The sequence below is a fragment of the Pteropus medius genome, unplaced genomic scaffold (genome assembly GCF_902729225.1).
Source record: "Pteropus medius unplaced genomic scaffold, Ma_sr-lr_union100, whole genome shotgun sequence".
Taxonomy (NCBI): domain Eukaryota; kingdom Metazoa; phylum Chordata; class Mammalia; order Chiroptera; family Pteropodidae; genus Pteropus; species Pteropus medius.
The window spans coordinates 40,725,784-40,742,198 of record NW_024340849.1 but is presented as its reverse complement, the minus strand read 5'-3'; the positions used below and the strand labels follow the sequence as shown (position 1 = coordinate 40,742,198).

Here is a 16,415-nt window from a genome sequence, read left to right as displayed (position 1 = left end):
TCAGGCATAGATCGAATACCTCTGTGTTTTCTCTGTTTGCAATGTGATCTCCTGGCAGCATCCATCCCGCCTGGGAATGCAAATCCAATTCTGTTTTCTTTGATTTATGACTTCATACTGATCAAATCCGTAAAGGAAAAAGAAAGGTCGTTTAAACTTTACAAGCTAATGTTTAATCTTTTCTTGTTCTTTTTTTTCCCCCAAAAGAATTTGTGCCTGAAATTTGGAAGTTTGGCTGGTTTGCCTATTGTTGCTTGATCTGGTTGCTGGGCGAAGGTTCTTTTGTTTATAAAGATTACTTGTATTTCAAGGAATTGAAAGGAAACAGACACACATGCTTTCTGTAACCAAGAAAGGATACAAAGAGAGATTCTCAGGATCTTTTGGAGCTTGCTTACCTTACTCTTGACCACAAATATAAGATAGTACTCATACATATCAAGATGAGGTTTAAGTGATTTATCAGTTAGTAAAACTGAGCAACATGTGAACACTACACATTCTAATGTGACAAAGGTTGGTTTTATGAAATAAATTTTACTAAGCAATAAGCCATAATGTAGAAAAATACATTTTACCTACAAACTCAATAAACAAGAAACAAAGGTTCATATTTAGTTCATAATTACTTAGTAGTAACTACACAGGGGTTCCTAAACTTTACAAGTTCTTGCATCAAACAACAACAACAAAAAAAGGAAGACGCATTAACAAGTTTAAGAGAAGTGAATGAAAAATGGTAAACAGTACTTAAACAGTGCAAAAGGGTGGCAAGGAGGGATCTTCAGAAAAACCACAAAAGAAAAGGGTGGCTTCTACAGAGCAGGGTTCAAAGGGGAGGATCCTGGCCATCACAAGATGAGAAGCATGGACAGCACTGGAGAAAAACACATTGTACTTTGCTTCCATTTCCAAGACCCAGCACCCAAAGTCGGTCAGGCTGGGGGCCTAAAGTGGGGACTTGGCTTACCCCCAGGACCCCAGATCTGGGGAAGCCCCAAACTAGCCCCTCTCCAGGGTTCTCCTCCTACTGCCTATGCTCTGCCTCTTCCAATATACCTGTATTCCTTTCACTTTGTTCCAACTGCCCTAATCTTGGGATGTTTGGTTTCCGAGAAGTACAGAAAAGGGAGCTTTCTATCCAAGTCTCCCTTCTCTGTAGAGTCTCCCAACTCTTCCCCCAGGGAGTGGTGTGAATTCCAGGGAGAAGCACAATTTAGATCGAGCTGTTGTTATATCAGGAGAATTTCCTTCTGGGCTGAGAGTCAGAAGAGAGACAAATACACATAAAAGTAGAATCAAATAAAGCAGAAGTATTAGAATTGTCACCCAACGAGGGGGACAGTGCCTTCTTGAGTTGGGCTGGGATTGAAGGAGCCTGCCCCAGAGACTCACTGGGAAAGAATGTCCTACAGCAATTCTCCCAAACCATTACCTTGAAATCTCCCTGGAGCAGGGAATCATTGTTTATGTACAGTAGCAAATGGTCAGTATTAATATCTTCAGGCCTGTTGTGGATAAAAATACTATCCTTTTAATTCTTGTTTACAAAAATAGGAGTAATATTCAAAACAATGATTGTCTATTTTTCTATTTATTTTATATAAAAACATAAACAGCTCAGGGAAATTTTCAATCCTTGTGCACACTTTATATGAACTGCTCTCTATTATACTTATATATATTCTTAAATATATATATTTATAATATATATCAATAATTGGCCCACAAAGTATATCTGTGCATTCTCTAGTGCTTTGTAAAAAGAAAAACAATATTATTATCAAAATATTCATTTAATGGCTTTACTTCATACATAAATACACGTTTGGATAGAACACATGAGCGATGACTGTTCAGTTAGTTGGGAAAATGACTTTTCATTGTGTCAGAGTTGTATACACAGGGTAGCTGGTAACTAACTCGCTACAAATACGCTATTCGGCGTCCTTTGTTTTTAACCCTTTGTTTATACCTTTTCCCTAGGACCGCCGCCAAGTATTTCTTGACAGCCATTTGTTTCCGGTAGCGGCTGTAGCTGTCCGTGAAGATTCCGTCTGAATGGCGCTTGGAGAGCGGCTCCGAGTCGTCCTCCCCGCCGTCGCCTAGGTTCCCACTACAAGGAAAGGGGTTGGGAAGAGGGTGGTGGGGCGGAAGACACAGATTCAACAGCTGCAGGGGCCAAGCGGACCTCACCCCACGTGGAAGCCTGCAGAGAGGGCAGGGGCCCTCAGTGCCCACCGCACTGCCTTCCTCTGCCAGTGAGAGCTGGAGGGAGGGAGGCGACGAAAACCCCTCACTCCTCCCTCCCCATCGAGGATTTCCTGGCACTAAATCCTTATGGAAGAGGCCGGGGATGAGGTCTAGGCCAAGGGAGAGCGATTTAAGCCTAATCTGTCTTCACTCGTGCGTTTGCGCTGAATTATCCTAACTGTTCCTCTCATCCCCCACTTGCACAGAAAAATAACCAAAGAACCCTAAATGCTGCAGCTATGGAGTTTACATCGATCCCCGCAATTCCTAGCCAGACGCGAAGCACTCTCCTTCTGCACGCTAAGTTGAAAAACGTGATAATAATACAAGTCGACAGGCTGTAAGCAATATTTTTCATCGTATGAATTATTCATTGCGGAAAATGTAATCTATATTCCCATGGGCTTTATTAAAATGTTGCCTTCTACTGAGAGATGCTCCACGCAAGCTGTGCTTTGGGTTCGTCTGGCACAAGCAGAAACTGTTTCCCTAATGTCCAAATTTGAGGATTTATTGGTTTCAATTTAAATTTACAGTAAAAGAAATGTTTTTGTTCTTGTTTTTGTTTAAATCAAGCTTAGAGGAAATTATAGCAAACCATCCCGCGAAGCTTGAAGGTTTTGGATGACAGAGCGGTTTGTTTGGTTTCTTTTTCTTATGCAAAATAGATCACACGCCCCGTTTTCCTTCCCTCTCTCTTCCTCTCCCGGATTCCAAGCTCTTGCCAAACTTCAGATGCGCCCCGGAGTCTGCACCCGCGGCCAGGAGCCTGCACCCGCGGCCAGGAGCTGGCCGCGTAGACCCCCGGGGCACCCTCGGCCCCACGTGCACGCACGGACGTAAAAGCCGCACCGCATGCTCCGCGCGCTCAGCACCAACACCCACCCCGGCGCGCGCACGGCATCACGCGCGGGTTAACTCTTTCGCGAACTCTTACCCCATGCCCTTGGCCACGAGCGTCTGCAGGTATTTCCTGGCGGACAGCTGGTCCAGCAATTTGCGGTAGGCCTTGTTAAGGATCGCGTGGGCGACATCTCTAATGAGGAGGCAAAGCGCGCCCAGGGTCACTGTTTGTCCCAAAGGGGCCTCCCCAGGCCCTCCGCCGGGCATGCTCGCCTCTCTGCGCTCCAGCAGGCTGACAGGAAACCCCCTGAGACCCAGAACTCGCGAATAACTCTCTTGGGATGTTTCCGTGAGTGACTGCCAGGAACGGAACTTCCTCCTGCAACTCCGGGGTGGCAGGTGTGGAGTCTGGGTGTCCCACCCGGCCGGGACGGGCACTCACTGCCACTCCCTGACCACGGACCTTTCGGTCACCGCGCTGCCTTCCTGTCCGTACAGACCGGTCCGCTACTAGCTTGCTGTCGTGGGAACCAGCCAGGGAGGAAAGAGCCTTGATAGCCCTTATGAAAAAAGAACCTACTGGGTGGGCCACCACCTTGTCTGTCCCACCACCTCACTCCCGGGGCCGCTTGGAGACCCAGCAGTTAGTACCTCGTCTCCACCGGGTAGTAGAGCGCATAGGCGTCGCGCAGCGCGGAGGCGGGGCTCCCTACGCCGGGCGGATCAGAATCATAGAAGTCCTGCAGCGGGTTTCCGTCCTCGTCGTAGGCTTCGTCCTCCGGCCTGCAGGAGTAGCCGGAGGCAGAAGGAATGGTCAGTACTAGTACCTCCCTGGCTCTGCGAGGACCCAAAGAAATGGGCTCGTACTGATTTTCCTTCTTCCTAAAGGCACCCCAGTGAAGAACAGCCTCTTCTTCCGGGACAGGGGTGGGAGGTAGAGGTAAGGAGAAGGAAACTACACCCAAATGAAATTCCCAACCCGCGAGGCAGCCGGCTCTCCCACCCCTCCTCTAGCGGGTGACTGGTCGCCCAGCAGGGCCGCAGCTTCAACCGGCACTAGGAAGCCGAAGCGTCTCCGCCGACCACGCACACCTGGCTGCGGAAAAGAACCTCTCCTCTCGGCCTGGCGCCTCAGCCTACCCGCACAAACAGCAATGGGCGGGGACGAGAAAGGCCGTTGGGCGGTGGCCAACCCCAAGACCCGATGGAGGAGGCCAGGAGTGAAACAGATAGGGTGGTTGGATCGTGTGTGCGGCAGCCAACTCTGGCAGCCACCCCCACCCAGTCTCCGAGCCCAGGGGAGCCCTTTCCAGCAGATGTAGGTCACAGAGAACCTCCGGCTTCTATTTTGGGCAGGAGAGAATCTGGCAGGAACATGAATAATAGATGCCCCTAAACTTAGTCGTTCGGCAGCGGCTCATTCTGTGGCTTGTCCGCGCCCTCCGTTGTCTCTTGTCTGGGGAAAGGGCCAGGCACACAGGACTTTGAAAATAGCTGAGGGTGAAATAGGGCTTTTAAATCCAGTACAGAAATAATTCCCGCTAATCCGTTAGCGATGGCGGGATAACGAGACCCCGGGGATCAGGAAAAGGGTCAACAGGGGGCAGAGCCAGCAGGAGTGCAGCGGCCTCGCAGTCGCCCTTGCCTATCGACTCTATACTAGATACAGGACGGGAGAGATGGGTTAAAACAGAAACTCCTTGCTTTGGGCCGTTGGAGAGACTCGCAAAGCAGCCGGGGCAAGTCGCGCCCTCTAGGAAGGGTTAGAGAGCTCTCCTTTCCTCCATCCCTGGAAAGGTTAGGGCAAGGCAGGCAATCCCTCCACCCACCCCGCACCCAGCCTTTTCCAGGCGACGCGCCTCTGCCCTGTCCCGGCTTCCCAGAGTCCGTGGGTCTTTCTGGCTTCTTCCATCCCTGCCCTGTACTCAGTTGCTGGCGTCCTAATACTGAAGCCAGAACGCATCTCTTGGGCCAAATCAATGATCAGCGGCCCCGAAGGCGTGTTCTTGGGCATCGCTCGGAGAAGCAGCTTTGCAGGCGAAACTCGCGCTTCTTGCTGTCAGGAGCCGGGTACACCGCGGCGCGCGGACTCAGCGTTGCAAAGCCAGCTTCCAATTTCCCGCTGACCCGCTGGGGACTCTGGGGCTGAGGCAGGGAACTCTACCGATTCGAAACCAGGATTAAGAAAAAAGCCAAGGTTATTCCACCTAGGGTGGCCGCGGCTGTCCTAGTCCTGCCTGCCTGCTTGCTTTCTCTTCCTCCTTCCTTGCATCCGTTGCAACCGTTTCTCCCCCTCCCTCTCAGACTCATTCTTGTTTTTCTCTTCTCTCAAATCGCTTTCCTCAATCATACTCAGCCAACACTCCCCCTCCCCAAGACAGCCAGAGACTCAAAATGTAGTTGCAAAATGTATCACTTGAGAGAAAGCTCTTAGAGGGGAAAGAATTCTGACTGAGGTGAGAGAAACCCCTCCGCGATAGTCCGGAACAAGATGTAACAAAGCAAAGTCCCTGGGAGCATCACGCTCAACCCAGCAACCTGACTCTGGGAGCGGAAGTTCTAACTCCAGCCGAGAATCGGGAAAAGATGTCAACCTCCCGGCCCTGCCCTGCCCTGCCCTGCCCTGCCCCCCTCCTGCGGGCGGGGCTGGAGGAGGGTAGGTTTCTCCAGCGCTCTGAAGCGCGCTCGATCCACCCGGGCCCCTAGACTGCAGTGGGCTGAGAGAGGGGCGCCGAGCCGAAGTGGAGCCTGCCCGGCCCTCGAGCTGAGCTGGAGCCAGGGACTTGCAGCCCAACTCAGGCTGGCTGCGGCACTCAGGGGCGCATGGGGTCGTAACCGAGACTGAGGAAATGCAGGAGGGCGACCATGAGAAGGAGGAAAAGAAGCCCCAGCTTCAATTCAACCCAGGCGGCCAGTACCTACCTGACCCCAGGAAACCGGAGTCCAGCGGCGGGAGGTGAGCAGTAGACGCTGCTGTGCATTATTATCCCATAGACCAGCAGGGCTAGTCTTGCTCCGCTACACATGGTCATTCTGTGCAGGACAGGAAAAGAGGACACACAGCTGTCAGAACGCCCCTGTCCTTCCACTCTCCACCCCCAAGAAACTCTAGGAGCTGGGGGAGGGATGGAGCAAAGCCGTGGCTCCCGGTGTTGAATACGGCTTAGTGACAGACTGCGCGCACCCTGCCATTTCCCTCTCACTATACGTAGTTAGAAAAAATATGTATGTATATACCCAGCACCCAATAACTCGCCAGACCTGGTGAGAAGGAAAGCTAACTCGTACCCTCATGCCAGCGAAAGAATCAGCAGTTAAGTGAGCAGTTTGGTGTGGGAAGATTTTCCCCCCTTACCATTCAACTCTTACCGCCGCTAGGAGAGGGTTTGCTGCCAAGTAGGACGGCGGGCAAAGGGCTCCTCCAAGTTTCTGCGCTGGAGTCACAACCCAAGAGACATCACCATCTGGCGTTAGTATCTGAGGAGAAGCCGCAGGAACGAGCAGGAGGAGCTGGAGGACTTGTTTGCTGAGGACAGGATTCTGTTCAAAAGTTTGTAGACGCACAGAACTAGGAGGGAGCGTGACACTGAGAAAAGGGGGCGAGGAGACAGATGTAGAAGAAGGAAGAAAGAGGAGGCAACGAGCTAAAGTGGGGGTGGAGGACAAAGTGGCCTAGGTCCACCGGGAGAAAGAAGTAAATGATTAAGGAAAAAAGGAATAGTTGAGGAAGAAAGGGAAGGAAAGAGAGAGGGCCAAGGGGCAGCCGGAGTCTGTGGGAGCCGCCAGGTCAGGCAGCTGCGAGAGTCGGCAGCGCCTTCTCTTCTCTGAGTTTCCTCTCGTTGTGTCTGAGCTGCGGCTTCTTCTGCTGTTGCCAGTGATTACAGAGGTGACCGGCCCTCTGCTCCTATTTATATGTTCAGTTAGCAGAAATCTATCAGAACATGGTTTTAGAAGAGATTTCTTTGCCACTATCTATCTGCCTGTGGCCTTTAAGTACAGAATATTTTGTTGCACTGTTGCGCTCCGATTTTTATTCATGAAATGACTTCCTTTTTTTTTTTTCAGTCACGTAATGATCGGGTATCAGAAAAAGACGTCAGCATTCTAGTCCCTCAAGGAACATATTAACTATTCTGTGCTGTCCTGTTGGATGATAAGATCTGGAGTCATCCACTTCTCATAAACACCTTTCACTCATACAATCCAATTTTTAAGAAGTCCAATTATTTTGATGGTTTACAGTTTTACCCATTTCTCAAAGTCAGTAAAGAATTTATAGAATTTTGAGCATCATAAAGGTCATGTTTTTAACTATGTCCTTACTATTTCTCTTTACTTTTCATCTAGCCCCAGTAATCAGAGTTCTGATCTCTGGAATTAAGCACCGTCAAGCTCTCCTATTAATAAATTTAATTTAGATCTCCTAATATCTTGCGTATGTTCTTTCAGATAGACAATTAAATGTGGAAATCGTTTTGTTTTTAAAGGGAAGTCTTGGAAGATTTTCGGTAAATTGCTAATGAGTCTGGCTGTCGTTGACAGTCTGGCTATGAGTAGATTGATTACGGTTAAAGCTGCGTCCAGAGTGTGGCCTGTGGAGCTGTCCAGACTCTGAGTGCTGAACCTGTTTGGTCGCAGATGATACGAATATTGAAAATTGCTCCTGATTCAATTTTTCACCAGAGCTTCTAAATCTGAGGATTTGGCAGTGGTGCCATTAATGTGGCAATTCATTACCCAAGTCACCCCACTGTCAGATTGAGTGTTCACAAATGCCTTTAAAGCTGAGAATGGTCCAACCTGTCTAGATTTTAATAAAGAGCATTCTGTGTCTCCCGCTAGTCCTGGATTTTGGTACTCTGGATGGCCTATTTGGACACCCTCACTCTTTCTATGTCTCTTACTGATCTGAGGAATTGAAACTGAAATTGTGCTTTCCACAAAAACTGAAGTTTTAAGAATTTTGGAGTAAGAAATCTGCTTTTCTCCTTTATTTACAACTTGAGTTTTGTTTAAGGAAATATAGACAGAATGGGAAAGCACAAGGATCTCCAATACAAGTTCACTTGCTGAGGGTTTCTAATAAATCCCTCTGTTGGAAACGGTAATATTTTTTTTTAACTGAAAATAACGTGGGAAGAGGAAAGCAATAAGGGAAGACCATATCCACCGGAGGCTTCCAAGTCCCTGGGTAATTTAAGAAGATTTGTAAATTTCTACTCCAATAAAAGAACTCGGATTTATTTCTTTGAAAAAGGAAATAGAGCCATCAATAACCATTAGTGTGCACATGTTAATTATTTGGATTGGATCTTAAACAAAAATTAGAGGAAATGGCAATTTAGTGAGTTTCCTGTTACTATGATTTAGATCTAACATCTAAATAAGCTATATTAGTTCTGCATCCTTTTTCTAAGACAAAATTATAATGCTTCTCATTTCAATGCCTTTCCCGCTCTCTTATTTGATATTTAATACTTCCTCCAAGAAGACAGTTTTGCTTATTCCTGACCATGAATCTCAAGAAACTGCACACTTCCTCTTAGTTTATTCTTGGGGATGCTCTGGATTGCTTGCCGGCAGTAAAGCTTCAAACCACATCTACATGGAATGTACCTCTTTGTCTGCACTGCATATATATTCGCTGAGTTATGTTGGAGTGTTTACATGCATGTGTTCCGTGTTTAGCTCTGCCTCTAGAGTAAGCTCCCACACAGAGAGCCCGCGGTGAACACGACCGGATAATCAAGCAGAGGCGGTCATCCTTACTAGAGGGCCCAAAGCTATTACTGACTCTGGCTTTCCTGCCTTCCGCCTTGCTTCACGTCAAAGGCGAACCCGATTAAAATCCTCCCACGCGAATTCTGAAATGAGTTCAATCTGTAGAAATACTTGAAAATTTCCAAGACTCCTTGTACAAATTCCCTACTCAACTTTAGTAAAGGGAGCCACCATGTGGGGAGTTTGTTGACTTCATGGCCTATTACAGGGGGAAAATCACAAACACAATTAACTTCGCGGGGAACATTGTGGAACTACTGGCTCACAGGCTCGCAAGACACAACTGCGCTTCTGGCTTACAAAAGCTCTTATATTTTCCCCTTCGTGGCGAAAGCACTCTCCGCGCGGAACTCGGAGCCCTGCACTGTAAAATTACCAGCCTCGAGGTGTGAACCCATTCAATTAAGTGAAAAACTAAGTGGATAGTTTAATTTGAGATTCTTGGTCACTAAACTCCAGAAAATCTAACTTTCGAGACTCATTCATGTTCAGCACAATCTAAAGACCGTCCCGCCCAGACAGTCAGCTGCTTGGGGGAACCGAACCCCAGACAGGATCGTCCCGCAGATCTTTGGTGCCATTAACTGTCTCTTGATTAGGCGAATTTGGTGTCCCCTAGGCAAAGAAGCTTTCCTGTGCTTGAAAGTCCTGGACCGGGGCAAGTCGGGAAGACTGAGGGAACTAGAAGTTTAAGGACTGGACAGAGGGATCGGAGACTTGCGGGAGTCTGGGGCTGCACCCCCGCCTCTCCAAATCCTCAGGCCTGAGCTCAAGCCTTTCAGCTTTCTGTTCAGTGGAGGGGAATATGGAGCGATCGAAGTCTCAAAGACCAAGTGTCCCTCGAAAGTGGGAATTTGCTTCTAATCTGGGGGAGCGTTCCAACTCGAAACGTTAATGCTGCTTTCAAGGAACCTTTGTATCTGGGAGCTTTCGGAAACCGCGGGGAGGAGGACGCATCAGACTGAAATGCCAGGCTGCAGAGGCCGGGAAGCACCCTGGCGCGCACTGAGAGGTGTCCATGGATGGGCGGGTATGCGCTGGTTCATTACAAATGCAGGCGCCAACCTGGCTTAGTGTGAGGAATGGGGCCTGGGGGCTGAGGACCCGAAGGACCTCAACTAATGCGCCCTTTGTGGGAGAAGAAGGGAGAAGGGGAGGGAAAGTGAGAGGGTGATTGGGAGGGGCAGAATGGGGGCGGGGAGGGGGTGATACCTTCCAATTTTATCCTATTCTTACCCGGCTTCTCTCCCTGAGGGAATTTTACATCATCCTAAGGTGACTGAGGTTAAGATCGAGAAAGAAGCTTTCAGCTCTCCTATATATGATTGAAAATGACATGGGGGGAAAGAGGGAGGAGATGAAGGGAACTGACCGAAGAGTTAGAACTTCCTAGTTACAGATAACAGCAAAGGAATTTCAAGTCCCCACCCCTCTCTCCAACGATCGTCAGAAGTAGAATTCCCAGGCAGCAAAGTTTCTTTCCAGGCTACCGCAGCGAAGAATGGCATGTAATTGGAATCATTCTCAGTTTCAAAAAGTTAGTGGAACCACGGAAATCTTCAGAGTAGGAGGTCTCATGGGTGAGGAGTGACCTACCCAAAAGAGACTGTTTGGAAATATTTGTTGAAAATGACAAAGACCCTGAATTTCAAACCCCTATTATATCAACTGCTTTTTAACCTGTTTGTCCTGAAGATATGAAAACATAAGTCTTTGTCAGAAATGGTGAATGCTACCTAAAAGCCTAGCATTGTTTTGTTGTTTTTCCTGGTCAGTGACACTTCTGTCTTCCTTGAAGTTTCGAGTTTTGAACTTTCAATCAACATTTGATTTAAAGAACTCTTCAGTCCTTGGGGGGAAAAATGGATTTTTGTATTCAAACAGGAAGAACATGTTAGTATATTCACCGAGAGTTTGAACTTACAGATGACTTTCCAACATTAGCAAATACCTAGTATAGACAAGACTCAGTTCCCTAGGGTAAGGAGATTTCTACTTCTTTCCTTCCGGCCTAGCTACTCACCCTACATGTAGTTTCCATGTGTTCACTTTTCCTTTCTTTGGCTATATTGCTCTCCCCATTACCTGTACCACCACCACCGCCACCCCCTACCCCCATTGATTATTTTTTTTTACCATATGAAAGAACATCCTATATGAATATGCACACACATATTCATACATTCTTGGTACAAATAATACTAAATCAGATTAGAAAAGTTATATATTCTCATTCTGTTCATTTCTACTCAGTGTCTAGCATAAGAACCAGGCTATAATAAACTTTTTCAAGCTTGAGGCAAAACATCATCCTCTCATTTGAGTGACAAAAGTAAATTACAACACTGTTTTCAATTTCACTCTAAACTTTTTCGTTCCTGACTCTTCCATAAAAAGTGATGACTAATGACTCACTTCCTACTGATTACACCTGTAGGGAAACCCAAATGTTCTGCAGCAGAACATCATGACCATCACTTACTGGACTGCCTGCATCACACCCTTCTGAACTCACTGTGAAGTAAGAAGCTGATGAGTTTACCCATAATGTGTCATGACTTACTTCTCTGACCTTCAGAATTTAGTGCTTCACACTCTCTAAAAACAATCAGCAAAGGAAGCCTTTCCAAACCACATGAGCAAAAGCATCTCTAATTCAAGCACAGAATTGCATGTTCACAGGGCCAAGAGATTTCATCAGTTGTTTTAAGACAAAGCAGCCACTCAAGAAGCAAAAACTAGGATCTAACCTTTGCTGCAAGTCTGGGTGATTTCAACTATCTTACATATATGGCTTTTCCAAAGCTGCGTTCCCAGAAATATTTTGTATACCAAAAATGTATACCCCAGATTTTACTCTGAGGTATCTGTCAAATTCTCCTAAGATTTCCAGAATATGTTCTCTTAAAAGCCAAAGAGAAGAAAGTCATCTTTCTAATTCAGTGGAAATCCTCTGTGCATATAAGCCTTAAATGCAGGAAGAAAAGTTTGGAGAGGATCTAGGAAACCCAATATTCTAAATAAGTTTTTGTGACAGCTTCCGAAAATGTTGGAAGATCCATGTGCACAGTAAAACAAAGTGTTAATGTGAAAATCAAAGAAGAATATTGCTCTATGTAGCATTCCAAGCTTGTTTTCTGGGTTCAAACTTTGCCTTATTATCTGTGAATATAGGTCTATTTGTAATAATTTCAGAGCCTTTGTATTTTATTATCCTTATTAGTAGCACTTCGTGGTAATAATAACAATAACTCTGCAAATACTTTCTAACTAATCTTTTTCTCCACCCAAATATACACAACTATGATTTTAAAAAAAAAAAAGCTATCATCTGCTTGGAATACACTTATATTTGCCATGAGTTTACTATTTGAAAATTTCAATTATTATTTCTTTAAATTCTCTTAAGTCCTTCCTTCCAGTGGGGCTGCATAATTTCACTACTCCCCAGTTAATAACCGCAATAATAACTATTTACCAAGCACTTACTATGTTAAATGCTTGACTATAGTTATTTCCTTTACCCTCAAATTATCTTCTTTCTAGACACTATTATTATTCCATTTTACAGATGAAAATTGAGGCTCAAAGTGGTTAGGCGTCTTACCCAAAGTACATAGCTGCTACATTGTAATGCAGAGATTCAAATTCAAGTCCCAGTGACTCCAGCCAGTCTTAATAACCATAGTATATTATACTGGTTTATATATTTATTTTCTCTAGAGTTGTTATAAACACAGATTACTAATTTAATGTGAGCTTTAATCTATGACTTGACTCAACTGAGAAAATAGGTTTCTTTTATTAATTTTCAAATTAAAAATTATGTGTAATGTAATGGTAATGCTATTATTACACTAGAAACTGGTTAAGTTAGACTACAAACATATCACATACTTATGGGCTTTGTTTTATAAAATAGATATGCTTCTAAAAATAAGTGCATTAATAATGCATATATTCTTATTTACATATATCAAGTTGTTGAAAAGTTTTTTAAAATATTGCCATCTCATTTTTAAAAATGATTTCATAGATAAGAATGTAGCAAAAGTTTCAGTGATGTGTTTACGTAAAAAAAAAAACATTATTTTCTAAGATCATCATTTAATAGCCATTACATACTCACCATATCTTATCAAATCATCATGTAATTCAATACCACAGAAACCATATGCTTGCCAATGAATCAAGACTTTTGTGAGTCAAAGAGATGATGTATATAAAAAGGTTTTATAAACAATAGATTCTAGACAAGTATAAGGGAAGAGAAATTAACATTTACTGAGCTCCTTCTTTGATATCAATAATATATTTTGTTAACAAACAATGTCCCAGGTAGATACGGTACTATTATTCTTATTTTTACTGATAGATAAATTGAGACTCTTAAAGGTGAATTAACTTGCCCAAAGCACACAACTAACAAATAAAGTCAGGTTTCAAACCCAAAACTGGCTGTTTCCAAAGTTACTGTGCTTTCTCCTTCCATTTGGCCTCCTTGTTATTGCAGCATAATTACCATTATTATTAAAGGTGAAAAAACCTCAGCTTTCATAAAAGCACATAATTATTTAACAAAACGTGAGGGGTTTTTTTTCTAGTTTTATTGAGATATAATTGATATATAGCACTGTATAAGTTTAAGATGTACAGTATAATGATTTGACTTGCATATATTGTCAAATGATAACGAGTTTCGTTAATAACCATACATACATATATACAAAAAAAGAAAATATATATTTTTTTTCTCTTCTGATGAGAACTCTTAGGATCTACTCTCTTAACGACTTTCATATATGCCATACAGCAGGGTTAACTTGACATCATGTTACAAATTACCTCCCTAGTACTTACTTATCTTATAACTGGAAGTTTGTACCTTTTGACCACCTTAGCCCAATTTCTCCTCTCCCCACCCAACCTCTGGTAACCACAAATCAAATCTCTTTTTCTATGAGTTTGAAAATATGAGTTTAAGGCAATAATATGAACAATTCTTATTGCTTTTTCTTGACATTTTAAAATAAGTGAAGAGCTTACATGTAAGTATTATTTTTAAGAACATTTAAAAAGAGATAAGTAACAAATAAGATTGCACTCCCAGGTTAAAAATATGATAAAGTTGCGGCAATTAAAACAGTGTGATGCTGGTGAAATAATAAATCAAAGGAATAAATTAAATTAAGTACATAAATATAAAGAAACACTATTTGTAATTTCCAAGGAAAGAGTAGAATAATGTGACAACTGACTATCCATTTGGGAAAAAAAGAAAAATTAGATCACTATTTCATATCCTACAACAACATCAAGCATATTCAAGTAGATTAAAAATGTTAATGTACAGAATATTACTCAGCCATAAGAGATGAAATACTGCCATTTGCAACAACATGGATGGACCTTGAAATAATCATACTAAGTGAAATAAGCCAGACAGAAAAGGTTGAAAATCACATGATATCACATATGTGGAATATAAATCTAAAAGAAAAAAATGAACAGGACAAACAGAGACTCATGGACATGAACAATGGACTAGTGGTTACCAGAAGGGAGGGGGGGAGGAGGGAAGGGGAAAATTTTAAAAAAAGTGTTAAAAAAATTATGTATATATAGTATGAAAAAAATAAACTGGTGTTTAAAAGATGTTAATGTAAAAGAAAATGACAAAAGTACTAGAAAATATATATAAATAATTCGAAGATTGGAAAGGAAAATTTAAGACTGATGATTTAACAGAAACCAAAAAAAAAGAGAAATTGATAAATTGATTAATTTTTTAAAAATTTCTCTGTATTAAAAAAAAATCCACAAATAAAGTTAATGGCACATGAAAACTTGGGGGAAATGTTACCATCATTAATAAAAAATAAAGAATTCATATTTTCAAAATATAAATAACACTTGCAAATTCATAAAGAATAGATAATCGCACCTACATGCAAAGTTGGTAAAGGACATAAACAGGCAATTCACAAAATTAGAAATATAAATGGCCAATAAGTTTGCACCAAATTTTTTTTCCAAATGGATAGTTGGTTGTCTCAGTATCCTATCCTTTCGATTGGAAACTACATAACACTGTCTATTTCCTTATATTCATGGTTTGTTGTTGTTGTTGTTGTTGTTGTTTCTTTCATGTATACTATATAACAAAAATAGTCATATAAATGCAACTTAAAATGTTTTTTTAATTTACCAAATTGAAATAATTTTTTATATTCTACTATGTTGTAATGTCAAATACGCCAGGAAACGTATGCTCTCAAGAACTGCTGGCAGGAGTATAAATTGATCTGACTTTTCTAGACAGCAGTTTGTAAATTATGCATTAATTTGACCAAATAAGCAAATAAGCATGGATATATCCAAAGATTAACTACAACCCCTATTCATAGTGCCAATGATTATTATAAGGAACATTTAAAAATAGCCATAAAATATCCTATACTAGGGCACTGATTAAATTTCTTTTGGTACATTTCTACAATGAAACATTTTTTCTATTGTTGAATGATGAAATAAAATGATGCTATAAAAAATCTTTAATGACATGAGAAGATGCTTGTAATATGTTGTTAAAAAGTAGAGACAATAGATTATAAACCTCTCGTACAATATAATACCAATTTTGTAAAACCAAAAATTTTATACATGTGTATTTGGAAAGACATATACCAAAACATTAACAATGTTCATCGCCAGTATTGGAATTATGGAGAAGATCATGGACTCTTCTTATTGTCTTTTTATGCTTAGCCATTTTTTTCTTAAAGTTTTTTCTTAAAGAATATATATTTTTATAATAAGAAAAAGTATAAGATTTATTTTTAAATATAATGCATGATTTTTCTTTATCACATTTTCAATAAATATGTACTTCTCTGTTAATTTTTTTTTTTTTGTCTTACAGTGAGGTAAGCATCTATTTGGTTTTTCTCAACATGCTGATCAATGACCTTCACTTGGAAGGAAAGCCAAAGGCAAATTGGGACAGAAGAAAGAATAGAACCAAGGCAATACATCCAGGAAGCAAGTTTAGCAAAGGCAAGTGTGAGAAGAAACACAGAGGGGAGAGCTAAGCAATACAGCCATCAAGAATGGCCATTTCCAGTGTATCTAGTGAATCCTCGTGTGTGTAAGCCATTACTGATAAGATTAATTGAATGTTTTAAATCAAATTTATGCTGAATGAAACTGAGCTGTATCTTGAAAGTAGACTTTATCCTACATTATTCAGAGGTAGATCACCTTGCTTGTAGTGTATACAAAATTTGGCTGCTTTGTCATCCATGTCTGCTGTCACATTTTGTGAGATCAGGGAGATCGAGACATCTGATTAGTGTCTCCTGACTCCCACCTCTTCTCCATGAAGAACATCTTTTTTGTGCCAGGCTTCAGGTTAGTTGTTATCAGGGCTGAACAACATCTAGCAAACAGGCTTGGTCAGCTGCCACGTTGGAGGCCATTAGAATTTTCAAGAGGTGGTGTTATGGGTTGAATTGTGTCCTCCAAAAGATATATGTTGA

At 42.5% G+C, this 16,415-nt stretch overlaps 1 protein-coding gene across 2 annotated transcripts; it reads right to left on the bottom strand.

Annotated features, from left to right (window-relative positions):
* Positions 1 to 1,734: 1,734 nt before the first annotated feature.
* Positions 1,735 to 6,626, bottom strand: ADCYAP1 (adenylate cyclase activating polypeptide 1). Of its 2 annotated transcripts, none has more exons than XM_039838682.1 (5): positions 6,452 to 6,626; positions 6,019 to 6,129; positions 3,748 to 3,879; positions 3,191 to 3,289; positions 1,735 to 2,116 (listed from the first exon to the last, which is right to left on the bottom strand). In XM_039838682.1, the coding sequence occupies exons 2-5, from the start codon at positions 6,126 to 6,128 to the stop codon at positions 1,927 to 1,929; spliced, it is 531 nt and encodes a 176-aa protein (XP_039694616.1). In that variant the 5' UTR covers position 6,129; positions 6,452 to 6,626; the 3' UTR covers positions 1,735 to 1,926. The 2 variants fall into 2 exon arrangements, with proteins under 2 accessions (XP_039694616.1, XP_039694610.1); XM_039838676.1 differs by having other exon boundaries at positions 6,466 to 6,626.
* Positions 6,627 to 16,415: the final 9,789 nt, after the last annotated feature.